General features: G+C 40.8%; 1 protein-coding gene across 1 annotated transcript in view; it reads right to left on the reverse strand.

Moving 5' to 3' along the window:
* Positions 1-15,050, reverse strand: part of KAT6A (lysine acetyltransferase 6A) — a 290,868-nt gene that overhangs the window by 34,309 nt on the left and 241,509 nt on the right. Inside the window, 1 exon segment of the mRNA XM_030202065.1 lies at positions 2,441-2,672. Coding sequence (XP_030057925.1) covers positions 2,441-2,672 — 232 coding nt within the window.

Here is a 15,050-nt window from a genome sequence, read left to right on the forward strand (position 1 = left end):
AAATCGTTTACATGAAAGAGGTTATCCTATGAAGGTCATCAAAAGCGCATATAGAAGAGCGAAATATAACAATCGGGAATATCTTCTTCTCCCCAGACAAAAAGAGGCAGAAGAAGAAAAAGACAATGTCACGTGCGTACTAAAATATACGAGTGAAACACTCCAGTTCGCCAAATTAATGAAGAAAAATTGGCATATAGTTCAAACTTTGCCGGAATTGCAAGATATCAATTTAAGATTGGCGTACAGCCGAGGCAGGAATCTTAAAGAGATTTTGGCACCAGCCATCCCTAGAAAACCTTACATACCGGATTCCCAGACAGTGGGACATAGAAGCTGTGGACAATGTAACATGTGTGATATAATGATTAATACGAAGGAGTTCTTAGACCCAAGGACTAACAAACTACATGTTTTACATCACAACACCACATGCAGTTCGGAATGGGTTGTGTATGCCATTGTATGCCCCTGCCAGAAAATCTATGTGGGACAAACATCAAGGAAATTTACTACGAGACTTACTGAACACAAGAGTAACATAAATACACAAAAGAAGACCGCCCCTTTAGCTATACACTGTGTCCAATTCAATCACACTTTTGATATGCTTAGATGTATCATTCTACAACATATCAAGTGGGATATACAGGGAGGAGACAGAAAATTGGTCCTCCTACAACAAGAGCAAAGATGGATATATCGTTTACATTCTTTACAACCAGACGGTTTAAACATTCGAATTGAATGGAGTCAGTTTTTTTGATTGGTTCTGCTCTTCAGCAACTGTTATGAATAGACGAGATACCCTTGTTCCAACAGTAAGAAATTTGACGCAAGTTAGCCCCGCCCAACAGGCAGTTGGGCGGAGCTAAAACATAGCGTCTGATGTCATCTATTATAAATACGGGCGCCATCTTGAACAATTCACATGAATGAACGCAAAGAGCCGATTGAAGTAAGATTCATGGAGTTGGGGTTGGAGGTGAGACTGTATGTACAAATAAGCGCCAAATCTGATTTATATTTTACTAGATGCAGTAGATTGACCCACGGACCCTGAAGAAGTAGGCGAAACTTGGGCCGAGTCGGGCCGTGGATTGGGTTCAAATCACTGTGTTCCGGTTTACTGCCTAAGAAAAGTTACAGCAGTTAAGCTAAGTAACCGTCAATCTGACTTGTTTTGAAACATATTAAATAGAAGCGGGTTACTTAAAACAGGGGTTTTTTAGCCAGTGATGATCGGGCGGTGCTCCCATCCGTTGTCTCACAACACAAGGAGTACACGCCGGGATTGAGGCTTTTTCCCCTAGCAGACATATAAACGTATATTTGACGCAAGAATATATATAGGAGTCTGGATTCAGATTATTATCACTTATATGAGAAAACAGAAAATTTCTCTGAAATACAAAGGAGACGGGTGACATCATGCCAGCACATATGCAATGGATTGCCAAAAGGTAATAAAAACTATTTCACTGTTTCCAAAACTTGTATCCAGTATGACCCCATTTTAATGCTTAAAAATTCATGTGATCCCAGATGATGATGATGGACAAAAAACAGAACTCGTACTTCCTCCTCCTGCCACTCATTGAATCCATGAAGACAGCAGCAGGAAGAGCCAGCACAAAGCCCTGTGTGTCAATGTGCCCTCAGACCCCAGCACTCTGGACAGGTTAACAGTCTAACAGAAACTGGAAGGACAGGGCAGGGCCTGTGAACATTAACTGATTCATAAGCCTCATATTAATTGCCACTACTGGGCATAGATTACAGCAATGATCGGGAAACAGGGGCGGGGTGGGGGGGGGGGGGGAGCAGCCTTGTTTCAGTGACCCCATCTAATGATGTGACCCCCATTTGGGGTTTCAACCCACAGTGTGGGAACCACTGAGCTAGGTGTAACTTTTGTTTCTGCAACTGAAAAGCTTGTCCTGTGAGAATAATTTGAATTCTATTTCCATAATTAAAAGAACTAGTGCTGTGAAAAGAAAACTAGGAGAATAAGATAAGTATATACATCCCTTCATCTTTTTAGTTCTCCACCTTACTGCAGCCAACTTTAGGATTATTCCTGCATGGACATGAAAAAAAAAACCCCAAACAAAACAAACCAAACTAAAAACCTCAACAGAGAGCTTCTTAACAAACTTAACAATAAAGGCATTTTAACACACCACCTCTTTTAGGGGCATTTACTGCTTTGGAGTGCCCTCCTAAATTGATTGGCTCTTTGGTCCTCGCAGCAATAAATTCTCTACCACTTTTTTTTTTTTTAATGCTTCCCCAGCTGACAACTCTTTCTTCTATTTCTGCTTATTCTTTGCATACAAGCAGAGAAAATGGTTTTCTCTATCACATTACTAAACTGCTCTTTTGGAATAAGATCAGACTCAGCAATCACCCAGACCAAGGAAAAAGAAATTCCACATACCGGCCATTGCGGACATCAAGCATATGTAGATGGTGCAGTGTGGAAGTCATATCCTGTGGGCAAATTCCAGTAAGTTTGCTCAATTTTTTAATGCTGATTTGCTTGTCATGTTGGTGATAAAGGCACTCTAATATGACGCTTTTCCAGTAAGCCATGTAGGAAAGACGGCCCAAGTCAGACAGAGGCTTTTCAGGTGACCCTGCCTGGCCCTCCCGCTTCGACAGCAGATAACCTGAACAAGTAGTGAAAAACACAGATATATACAAAAGCCTTTACACTGAGTGACTATTTCATAAAATGATTTTATTATTTCTCATTTAATAGGTATGCACTTGCTGTCTCCCAAGACACAGCTGAGAAAAAGTCACTATGCAACAATGATACTACATATAGAATTTAAGGTACAGGAATACCATGTTCTGAAGACAGATGTGGTTTGTGGACCATACCAAAGGGACAATGTAATAATAATGTGATTTAAAAAAAAACCCAAAGTTTGAAAAAATATATAAATGTTAAAAACTATCATGTTAAAAAAAAGTTGCTTCCAATATAATAAAATAATGCAATGCACTGCATCTTGTAGTTAAAAGAAAAAAAAATCATCACTGAAAAAAGTTCAGAAAAGTTCAGATAGTAGCAATGTAAAAAAGTGAGAGAAAATGATTTGGGAGGTAAACCTTCATCCACCTGCGATCTATTAGGAATCCAATATATTGGAGATGTGACAGACTTCTCATAGTTTATGATTATCAATAGAAATCAAACAAAATAAAACATGGAAAAGAAAATAAGATGATACCTTTTTTATTGGACATAACTTAATACATTTTCTTGATTAGCTTTCGAAGGTTGCCCTTCTTCGTCAGATCGGAAATAAGCAAATGTGCTTAAGAGTGGACTAACACGGCTACCACACTCCTCTACATAGTTTATGATGAAACCCAGTGTCTTGGTGGTGAACTGTTATGTGGCTTCTTCAGGTTAAATTTTTTTCCCCTACCCTGTCCTCATAAAGAAAGATAAAGATTTCCTTTTTTGTGAAGATGCCCAAGGCTGCTGGCAGTACTCAATTTTTAATTCTTGCAAATGGGGTTAATCATTATGTGAGTATACATATCCTTGATATCCAGAGAGCATAATTAGTCTTAAATATCTAGGAGGGAAAGGATGGTGCAGAGTATGAATTCATTTTTTTGAAAAAGGAATCTGTTCAAGTTTCTCAGGACAAAGGTCAGCCTCAAACCTCCCAGTTTCTTTGGATTTGAGAGATATTTAAGTACTGTACTCTGTTGTCAAAACCTTTTCCTTATATGCTTCAGTTATAAACACTATTTAGTCTGTCGTGTACATCCTTATGAAGATCAGATGACCTGAGCCAAACAAGTCGTCTTACTCTGATCATGGACAATGTGCAGGCTGAAGTTTTGAAAGCCTCATATCCCAGCCTAATTAAATCCTTCAACAGTGTTCAGCATCAAACGGCTGGTCTTCGAATTTGTCCTTATTTTGCTTTGGAATGTACAGGTGCATACACTGCACCAAATAAAGCTAGTGAGCTGCAATCTGAGTTGAGCATAGCACCCTCACACACTTTCTTGCCAATGTAGAGTTCTCAGACCTAAAGGAGGCAGCTTTGGATTTCGAAAGCTAGTCAAAAAATGTATTATTAAGTCAGTCTAATAAATACCACCTTATTTTCCATTTTTGGTTTATTTTTATTTAATAAGCATTGAGAAGAGTAAAACTTTGGTTCCAAGCCAACATTCTGTATCCAGCATTGCTTTTTTCTTCCCTGACTGCACAGAATGCTTCAGTGCCAAGCACTCTTTCTCTAACACAGAACAGCTCCCTTCTGTGCTGAGTACATTTCCTTCTGTTCAGTGTAACCTTTCATAATCTCTGCACAGAACTTCTTCTCTGTGCAGATCTGGTCGCCGCGTCTCAAAAAAGATATAGTGGAAATTGAGAAGATTCAAAGAAAGGCACCAAAATGATTAAGGGGATGGAACTCCTCTGATATGAGGAAAGACTTAAGAGGTTAGGGCTCTTCAGCTTGGAAAAGAGACAGCTGAGGGGGGATATGACAGAGGTGTACAAAATCCTGCATGGAATATAACGGATAATTACACAGTAATACTTTTAAAACAAATACGAGAAAATATTTTATTTCATTCATTGACCAGTTAAGCTCTAACCCATTGCTGGAGGATGTGGCAAAATCTGTTAGTATACCTGGATTTTAAAGGTTTGGACAAGTTCCTGAAGGTAAAGTCCATAAACTGCTATTAAGACAGACATGGGGAGAGCCACTACTTATCCCTGGTGTTGGGTAGCTATCTATCCTATCCTGTCTACTCTCTTTTATCCTAGTCATATATTATCTAGCTCAACTTATCATACACTACTAAGCCCAACTTTACATTGCTTTACTACTGTTTTATTAAAATTCTATTAACTTTGTATTTCAAATTACTATGTAAGCCGCATTGAGCCTGCATTGTGTGGGAAAGCGCGGGGTACAAATGTAATAATAATAATAATTGGCCAATGTTGGAAGCAGGATGCTTCCAACATGCATCGGTGTGACCTAGTGTGGCACATTCTTAATGCTGTCTGCACTGTAGGTTATTGAAAGTTATATGTCAGCAAACAAACCGTTTAGCAGCTGATATCTGCACTAAGGATCACTGGATTCAGGATCTGGCTTCCTTGCTTTAAGGAACTATCATTCTTTAAAGGATTTTGACTTCTACTTCTCTCTCTTTCAATAAAAGGACTTAGGCCTGCGAGGTGTCTCATCTGTCTATCCTACTTGAGAGATGCAGAGAAGACGACACCCTGGTGCAATCAGAGCAGTGCAAGACATCACAGTCCAGTTCCAGGTAGTGGGAGCACTTCTGGTGGGTGTCTATGACCAACAGTTTCCAGTTGAAGAAGAGCAGCCTGAAGTTGCCCAGCATATTGAACAAGCAGTTTACAAAGCCACACTCAATTTTTAAGGGATTTTAATTTTTAAACAGTGTCTGGGGATTGCTGAATGAGGAGAAAAAAATGTGATAAGAAGAGAGAAAGAGAACACAAACTGTATCTGGATGATAGCTTAGACAATGAGACTGAGAGGTCTCATGATGCAGGAGCTCTCATACATGCACTTCTAGATTTTTCAGAGCATTGACAGAAGTATCCATGTTTGCACTGTCAGATTTCTGTGGCTGGTACATGCTGCTTGACAATTAGGAATTAAAAAGTGGAGGGGTAGCCTAGTGGTTAGGGTGGTGGACTTTGGTCCTCGGGAACTGAGGAACTGAGTTCGATTCCCACTTCAGGCACAGGCAGCTCCTTGTGACTCTGGGCAAGTCACTTAACCCTCCATTGCCCCAGGTACAAATAAGTACCTGCATACAATATGTAAGCCACATTGAGCCTGCCATGAGTGGGAAAGCGCAGGGTACAAATGTTAAAAAAAAAAAAAAACTACCACTTTAACTAAAAAAAAACCTCAACAAACCCACACCTTTAATATCAGGTCTGTGGAACAGCTGAGTTTTTGTAAATGAGTACCTAAAGTGTTCACAGGTACTTCTTTTTAAAGCATAACAGACATATGCAAAACAAAAATATTAATAAATTGATTCTGAGAGGAGGGACACAAATCTTATAATGAAAAGAAAAAAGGTCAATAAATTCCTGTCACATGACTGATGGAATTACAGGGCTTGGGTCATCACAGCTTGCCAAAAGGCTATTCACAAAATAAAACGTTCACTACTATGTATTACTATTTTGAATTTATGACACATATCTCATCTCCATATACATCACTTTTCTTAAATGTTAACAGTCCATAAAAAATGTTGCATGAAACAATTTGACCTTAAAATCTTAGTATTATTTTAAAAAAGTCTTTGCCTTGGGATTATTCTAACCATCTCAAATCATGAAGATACTATTTGTAAATAAGATGCATATCATAACAAATAAATGTTCACTTCTGATTAGGTCCATGGCTATATGCACATTGCCTTTTTCAAGGAGGAACTCTAAGAGAAAACTCATGTGTCTAAATACAAAAACTGAAAACTATGCTGTTGCCTGAAAGTAGAAATGTCAGGCAACTTTTGCATGAAATGAGACAGACATATTTCAGTATACTGGTTTAAGACCATCACCTTTAACAGTTGTGTTGTTTTGATACTTTACTATGTTACTGTTCAAAAATTAAAATTTGATATATTATTTCTGATTTATAACCATATTAAACTTCACTCCTCATTTTCTCTGTTTAAGCACATTGAAAATGTACTAAATCGGTTCCTTAAGGTACTACTGTACATCATAACCAAAAACCGTAAGTTTCCTTTCTGGAAGCACGTTGTCAGTGGGGTGATATAACCCACCTGATAGGTGAAGCAATGGCCTCTATTTCACATATCATCATGACATGGGTCCCAATCTCTCTCTCTCTCACATAACTCCCCACCCCAGGCTTTATCCAGTCTCTCTCTCATCCCCTCTAGCCTTCATCCAGCCTCTCTCTCATCCCCTCTAGCCTTCATCCAGTCTCTTGCTCACTCTCTCTGATTCTTCCACCAATTTCCTTCACCTTGCTAGCTTCAAATGAAACAATACATTTCCTACTTGCCAGCAGAGATTCAGCTTAATGTACGATTCAGCCGCACAGTACAGGAAGTTCAGGTACTCTCACGTTTTCAAGTCCCATAAGACTTGAAGCTGCCTGAGTACCTTAACTTCTGCACCACAAAGAACAGGCTTACAGTGAGCTGAACCGCTGTGGGCAAGTAGGAAACATTTTCTGCAGCAGCACACAAATAAATACTAATTTGGAAGCAAGAAATCTCAAGCACCAGGGTGTAATTTCTAGGCGCCATAGTGACCTGGTGTCTGTGATTTGTCGATCCTTGCATAAGATATACATTAAAGATTTGTAAGCATGTGAAAGCTATAGCATCTCGTTATTATGAAGCATATAAGGCTTTGGTCTTTTGTTACCTTGAGTGCTACCAAAGGGTCAGGTTTTCAGTATATACCTAATGCTGCTTACACGATGACTATGCACACGAGAGATTTGCATACAAAGAAGGTAGTAGGCATATGGATCTCTCTCATGTACCTTCATTAGCGATATTCTAAAAAAAAACTGATCCACTATTAACCCTTGAGAAAAGGAAGACATAAGTATTGCCATACTGGGACAGACTGAATGTCCATCAAGCCCAGCATCCTGTTTCCAACAGGGGCCAATCCAGGTCACTACTACCTAGCAAGATCCCAAAATGCTACAATACATTTTATGCTGCTTATTCTAGAATAAGCAGTGGATTTTCCCCAAGTCCATTTTAATAATGGTCTATGGACTTTTCCTTTAGGAAGCCATTCAAACCTTTTTTAAACTCCGCTAACTGCTTTACTACATTCTCTGGCAACGAATTTCACACTTTAATCACACGTTGAGTGAATAAATATTTTCTCAGATTCGTTTTAAATTTACTACTTTGTAACTTCATCATGTGCCCCTGTGTCCTAGTATTTTTGGAAAGATTAACAAGCGATTCACGTCTACCTATTCCAGTCCACTCATTTTATAGACCTCTATCATATCTCCCCCTCAGCTGTCTTTTCTCCAAGCTGAAGAGCCCTAGCCGCTTTAGCCTTTCCTCATAGGGAAGTCGTTCCATCCCCTTTATCGTTTTTGTCGCTCTTCTCTGTACCTTTTCTAATTCCACTATATCTTTTTTGAGATGCGGTGACCAGAATTGAACACAAGGTGTGGTCGCACCATACAGCAATACAAAGGCATTATAATGTCCTCATTTTTGTTTTCCATTCTTTTCCTAATAATACTTAACATTGTATTTGTTTTCTTACTCATCGCTGCACACTGAGCAGAGGGTTTCAACGTATCATCAACGACGATGCCTAGTTCCCTTTCCCGGTTGGTGACTCCTAACGTGTAGCCTTGCATTACGCAGCTATAATTCGGGTTCCTCTTTCCCACATGCATCACTTTGCACTTGCTCAGATTAAAAGTCATCTGGATATACGGCTTTCACATTGACAAAATGCAGCAGTCTTGTTTGTATAGTGGTGCTTCCAGACTCTACTTTTTAATTTATCAGCAGACCTATAGGTTGTCTAACTTATAAGCATATGGCAATACACCAATGTCCTGATATTCTATTTAAAAAAAATGTTTAACCTGATTTTAAATGTGATTAAAGATCAAATTTTCTTCAAAATATGTAAATTAAAGAAAAATCTGCAAATCATTTTCTGAATTCAATCCTTTTGGTGCCATATATAAATATGTTACTGCTCCATTTGTAAAAGAACTTTGGATATAGTCCCACTACTTCATCTTTGAAAGACAAAAAAATTTTAAATCTTCTAAAGGCATGAGGAGCCAATTGCCAATAAGTACATAAGTACATAAGTACATAAGTAGTGCCATACTGGGAAAGACCAAAGGTCCATCTAGCCCAGCATCCTGTCACCGACAGTGGCCAATCCAGGTCAAGGGCACCTGGCATGCTCCCCAAACGTAAAAACATTCCAGACAAGTTATACCTAAAAATGCGGAATTTTTCCAAGTCCATTTAATAGCGGTCTATGGACTTGTCCTTTAGGAATCTATCTAACCCCTTTTTAAACTCCGTCAAGCTAACCGCCCGTACCACGTTCTCCGGCAACGAATTCCAGAGTCTAATTACACGTTGGGTGAAGAAAAATTTTCTCAGATTCGTTTTAAATTTACCACACTGTAGCTTCAACTCATGCCCTCTAGTCCTAGTATTTTTGGATAGCGTGAACAGTCGCTTCACATCCACCCGATCCATTCCACTCATTATTTTATACACTTCTATCATATCTCCCCTCAGCCGTCTCTTCTCAAGCTAAAAAGCCCTAGCCTTCTCAGCCTCTCTTCATAGGAAAGTCGTCCCATCCCCACTATCATTTTCGTCGCCCTTCGCTGTACCTTTTCCAATTCTACTATATCTTTTTTGAGATACAGAGACCAGTACTGAACACAATACTCCAGGTGCGGTCGCACCATGGAGCGATACAACGGCATTATAACATCCGCACACCTGGACTCCATACCCTTCCTAATAACACCCAACATTCTATTCGCTTTCCTAGCCGCAGCAGCACACTGAGCAGAAGGTTTCAGCGTATCATCGACGACGACACCCAGATCCCTTTCTTGATCCGTAACTCCTAACGCGGAACCTTGCAAGACGTAGCTATAATTCGGGTTCCTCTTACCCACATGCATCACTTTGCACTTGTCAACATTGAACTTCATCTGCCACTTGCACGCCCAATCTCCCAGTCTCGCAAGGTCCTCCTGTAATCGTTCACATTCCTCCTGCGACTTGACGACCCTGAATAATTTTGTGTCATCGGCGAATTTAATTACCTCACTAGTTATTCCCATCTCTAGGTCATTTATAAATACATTAAAAAGCAACGGACCCAGCACAGACCCCTGCGGGACCCCACTAACTACCCTCCTCCACTGAGAATACTGGCCACGCAATCCTACTCTCTGCTTCCTATCTTTCAACCAGTTCTTAATCCATAATAATACCCTACCTCCGATTCCATGACTCTGCAATTTCTTCAGGAGTCTTTCGTGCGGCACTTTGTCAAACGCCTTCTGAAAATCCAGATATACAATATCAACCGGCTCCCCATTGTCCACATGTTTGCTTACCCCCTCAAAAAAATGCATTAGATTGGTGAGGCAAGACTTCCCTTCACTAAATCCGTGCTGACTTTGTCTCATCAGTCCATGTTTTTGTATATGCTCTGCAATTTTATTCTTAATAATAGCCTCCACCATCTTGCCCGGCACCGACGTCAGACTCACCGGTCTATAATTTCCCGGATCTCCTCTGGAACCCTTCTTAAAAATCGGAGTAACATTGGCTACCCTCCAGTCTTCCGGTACTACACTCGATTTTAGGGACAGATTGCATATTTCTAACAGTAGCTCCGCAAGTTCATTTTTTAGTTCTATTAATACTCTGGGATGAATACCATCATGTCCCGGTGATTTACTACTCTTCAGCTTGCTGAACTGACCCATTACATCCTCCAAGGTTACAGAGAATTCGTTTAGTTTCTCCGACTCCCCCGCTTCAAATATTCTTTCCGGCACCGGTGTCCCCCCCAAATCCTCCTCGGTGAAGACCGAAGCAAAGAATTCATTTAATTTCTCCGCTACGGCTTTGTCCTCCCTGATCGCCCCTTTAACACCATTTTCGTCCAGCGGCCCAACCGACTCTTTGGGGCGTTTTCTTTTATCTTGCCTATAGAGAAACAATACTCGATCATGAGTGTCTTACCTTTGTTGTCTTTTTCCTGTATAGATTAAATTGCAGTGAATGACAAAATTTGTGGATCTCTCCTATATGCTGATAGACAGTGACAGTGAAACCCCTTTTTGTTTGGTGGCGCTCAAGTTCTACCCCAGACCTTGCCTCTAGCTCTGCCCCTATGATATACTCAACCATGTCTAACAGTGGACCCGGCAGATATATACATTCCAGAAACTGACAATCTAATAACTAGATAAAAAAATAAAATTAATTTTATTCCCTAACTTTGCTGTCTGGCCATTTTATTGGCTACTATTGGAAGTGGAATATTAGGCTAGATGGATCATCGGTCTGAGCCAGTATGGCTATTCTTATGTTCTTAAGTTTATTTGCTGAAGTCTTTTCTGAGCAGACCATATACCCTTGATATGAAGCCCACTAAGTAGAGCTCTCCAGCCCAGTTTGGATGCATTTGTCAGGTTTTTATTTTTTTTAAACTGGAGGACTTTAGAAGATAAGGACTGATGACAGATTAGACTTCCTGGAGATTCTCTGTAAGGCCACTGGGTGAATAAGGTCCATTGAGCTTGTCTTAAATGGAGGCATGCCACTGGAGTGAGTGGACTGGTGATGTGGCCTAGCATCCTGAACATCTGCCTACCTGACACTTGCTGACTCCTTTATTTCCTTCATCAAAATCAAGTTGGTTATCCTTGGCTCTGGAAGAAAGGTCATAGGCTTGAGTTGTGTCTAGCAAGACTCCTATGAATTCCAATTTTTGTGTTGATTTTATATGTGATTTACATAATTTATGATGAACCCTAGTAGCACCAATACACAAATGGTTGAGCGAACAGATCTTTCTGCCCCGTTCTGAGCTGTGTGCTTGAGCAGCCAATCATTGAAATAAAGAAACACATACACCCCCAGTCTGTGCAGATGTGCTGTGATGACTGCTAAATATTTATAAACACTTGAGATGCTAACATGAGATCACATGAGACCAAATGGCAGTATGCAATACTGGCACTGATGTTTCTCTATAACAAATTGCAGGTACTTCCTGTGGCATGCATGTATCTGAATGTGAATGTAGGTGTCTTATAGTTCCAGAGAACACAGCCCCCTCCCCTTCTTGAAGAAATAAAAAAAGGGAACCTAAGGAAATAATCCTTAACTTTTGTTTTGTGAGATGTTTGCGCAGGGTCCTCAGATCTAGAATTGGGCAGTATCATGATCAGACAATACGTGGAATAAAATCCCTTCATGATCAGAAAATACTTGGAATAAAATCTCTTCCTTCTTTCCTGCAGTGGAACAGGTTCAATCACTTTGGCCTGAGAGAGAGAAGAGTTCCTTTTTAAGTATTTCCCAATACTGAGAGCTTAATCAGCCTCCCACCTATAGGAAAACTGTCTGGAACAGATATGGGAACTGAGGACATGCTCTTGTGGAGACAGTCAAACCCCCATCCCTGGTTTTGGCTATGATGCGGCCTGGAACTTTTGGGCCCTCTGCTGTTTGGTATGACAGTAAGAAACCTGCTGAGAGTAGGAGGAGCAGGAAGGTGAAGGATACCTATACTCATAGGACCTCAGTTGCCCTCTATACTGAAACCTCCTAGAGATGGAGACCAGTTTAGAAGTGGGCCTGGAGAGGGTTTTAAGCGTGTTCGTATTCTACTTGATGAGAGTAGCAACTTCAAGATTCTCTCCACAGCATAGAACATCAGCAAGCTTTTCCTGCACAACCATTCTAAGCCCCACAGTCAGGCAAGTTTGTTTATGCCAATCCAAATGGTAGAAGCTCTCCATGATATCTCAAAAATATCATAAGCAATTCGGGCTATGTATTTTCCACACTACTTTCCTTTGGTAGGCTTATATATAGTAAGAGTGTCTGCAAACTCCCCAACACTGTGCACTATGTTCTACAAATATATGCCCATGAAGAGCTGATGGACTGTTTTGTGGGATGAGAGCACAGAATTCTGAAACAATCTATTCCCAAAAGATTCCAAGTCCGGTCCGCCTTCTGAGGGTACACTAAGGAGTGAGTCTTGGAACTCTTGGCTTTTTTGACAGCAGATTCAACCACTATGGAATGGTGAAAAAGATGCTACTTTCTCAAATCCAGAAGCCTTCTGGACTCTATACATAGAATAGACCTTACTAATAAGAAATACACAGAGTAGGTGATCTCCCCATATTCTCATCCATATGTCCTTCAGGATTCTGTGAACAGGGTTGCACAATTCGTAACAGTCTCAAAAGGAAAAAACTAAATTACACCGTGAAGAAACTTGTGGCTCAAATGTAAGACGTGAATCAAGACTACCACCTAAATAACGGAAGATGGACATCAGATGGATCTGAACACTTGCCTTTCTCTTTTTCTTTTCTGTTACAAAATTAATGACACTAACCTTATAACCAAATCAATTGGCTAAAGTCATTAAAAATTGGGGAGGACCTCGGGTGATACCTACCTTACAGGACACACAGGGGAGACTAACTAACAGTAGAGAAGACATAGGGCATCTGTTCACCGAATATTTTTCTGGATTATATGCAGCCCAGCCACAGGTGACCAAACAGCAAATACACACATACTTAGAGGGGCTGGGTTTAGACAAATTAAAAGATGTGGAGGTGGAACGACTAAACGCCCCAATAACCACACTAGAGTTGCAACAGGCCATCAAAACCCAAAAACTCAGATCGGCACCTGGCCCGGACGGGTTTACAGGGGAGTATTATAAATTATTACCACCAAACGCATTACTGGCACTACTAGACTACTATGAAGACGTGATTAACCAGGGCCAGTTCCCTAAGTACGCTAACAAGGCATTGATTACACTGATCCCCAAGCCTGGGAAGGCGCCAGATAAAGTAGAGTCTTACCGGCCAATATCACTATTAAATGTAGACACCAAGTTGCTTGCTAAAGTACTAGCAGAACGTTTAGCAGATATTTTACCTAACTTGATAGGGCAAGAGCAAGTAGGATTTGTGCGACATAGACAGGCAACACAAAACGTACGGAGGTTATTAATGGCCATGGCAACCTGCTCAGAGAAAGCATATCCCGCTGTGGTGGTGGCCCTAGATGCACAAAAACCATTTGACCAGGTACGGTGGGATTACCTATTTGGTACATTAGAGCACGTGGGCTTTTCAGGATGGTATTTGCAAGCACTTAAAACACTATATTGTCGCCCCGTGGCAAGTGTACTAGTTAACGGAGTCCGAGAGAGAGGGTTCGAGATAGAGAGAGGCACAAGGCAGGGTTGCCCCCTCTCGCCTCTGCTTTTTGTATTATCCTTAGAGCCGTTGCTGCGAACGTTGAAGAAAGAGGACGAAATCAGTGGCATTCTCCTGGGGGCCCGAAGTATCAAGGTGCTGGCATACGCAGATGACCTCCTACTGATCCTGACAAATCCAGAGCGATCCATAAGGGTACTGATAGATAGAATTAAGGAATTTGGGCAGCTCTCGGGCTTTAAATTAAACTTGACTAAATCAACTGTGATGGAGATTGGCCCAGGCAAAGGGGGAAAATGGGGAGGAGGGTTCCCCTTTCAGAGAGCTGAGGAACATATCAGATATCTGGGAGTTGAGATCACAGCAGATCTCGATATCTTATATGACCTCAATGTTCAAAAACTTTTCTGGGAGACAAAAAATAATTTAGAAGCATGGGCCAGTCTCCCTCTTTCGTTGCTAGGCCATATTGCCTTATTTAATATGATTGTAGCTCCCAGATGGCTGTATGTTTTACAAATGCTCCCCTTATATTTGAAAAATAACACTGTACGAAAGTTGCAGTCCATGATACAGAAGTTCCTCTGGCTGGGTAAGAAAGCTCGCCTTGCATTTACTACACTCTGTATACCGGTGGAGTATGGTGGGCTGGGGCTGTTGAATATATGATACTTAAACATTGCAAGCGGGATGAGAGCCATTAGTGATTGGTTTCGAGGCACGCAAGATTTCACAGACACTCCAATGGAGTTGGAACTCACTGGGGGGGGGGGGGGGTACATTTTAGCAATTACTTGCATTCCGCAGGGACCCCGGTGCCTAGCATTTTGAAATCCACAAAAATCATGCCATGTGCAGTGTCGGTTTGGAAATGGATTTGCCATCTACACCACTTTTCTTCAAAGGTAACTCCATACCTTTCGATCTGTGATAACATAGCCTTTGCTCCAGGACAGATGTATGCAGTTTTCCACAGGTGGAAGAGACGAGGAATAGTAT

The sequence above is a fragment of the Microcaecilia unicolor genome, chromosome 4, assembly GCF_901765095.1.
Source record: "Microcaecilia unicolor chromosome 4, aMicUni1.1, whole genome shotgun sequence".
Lineage (NCBI taxonomy): Eukaryota > Metazoa > Chordata > Amphibia > Gymnophiona > Siphonopidae > Microcaecilia > Microcaecilia unicolor.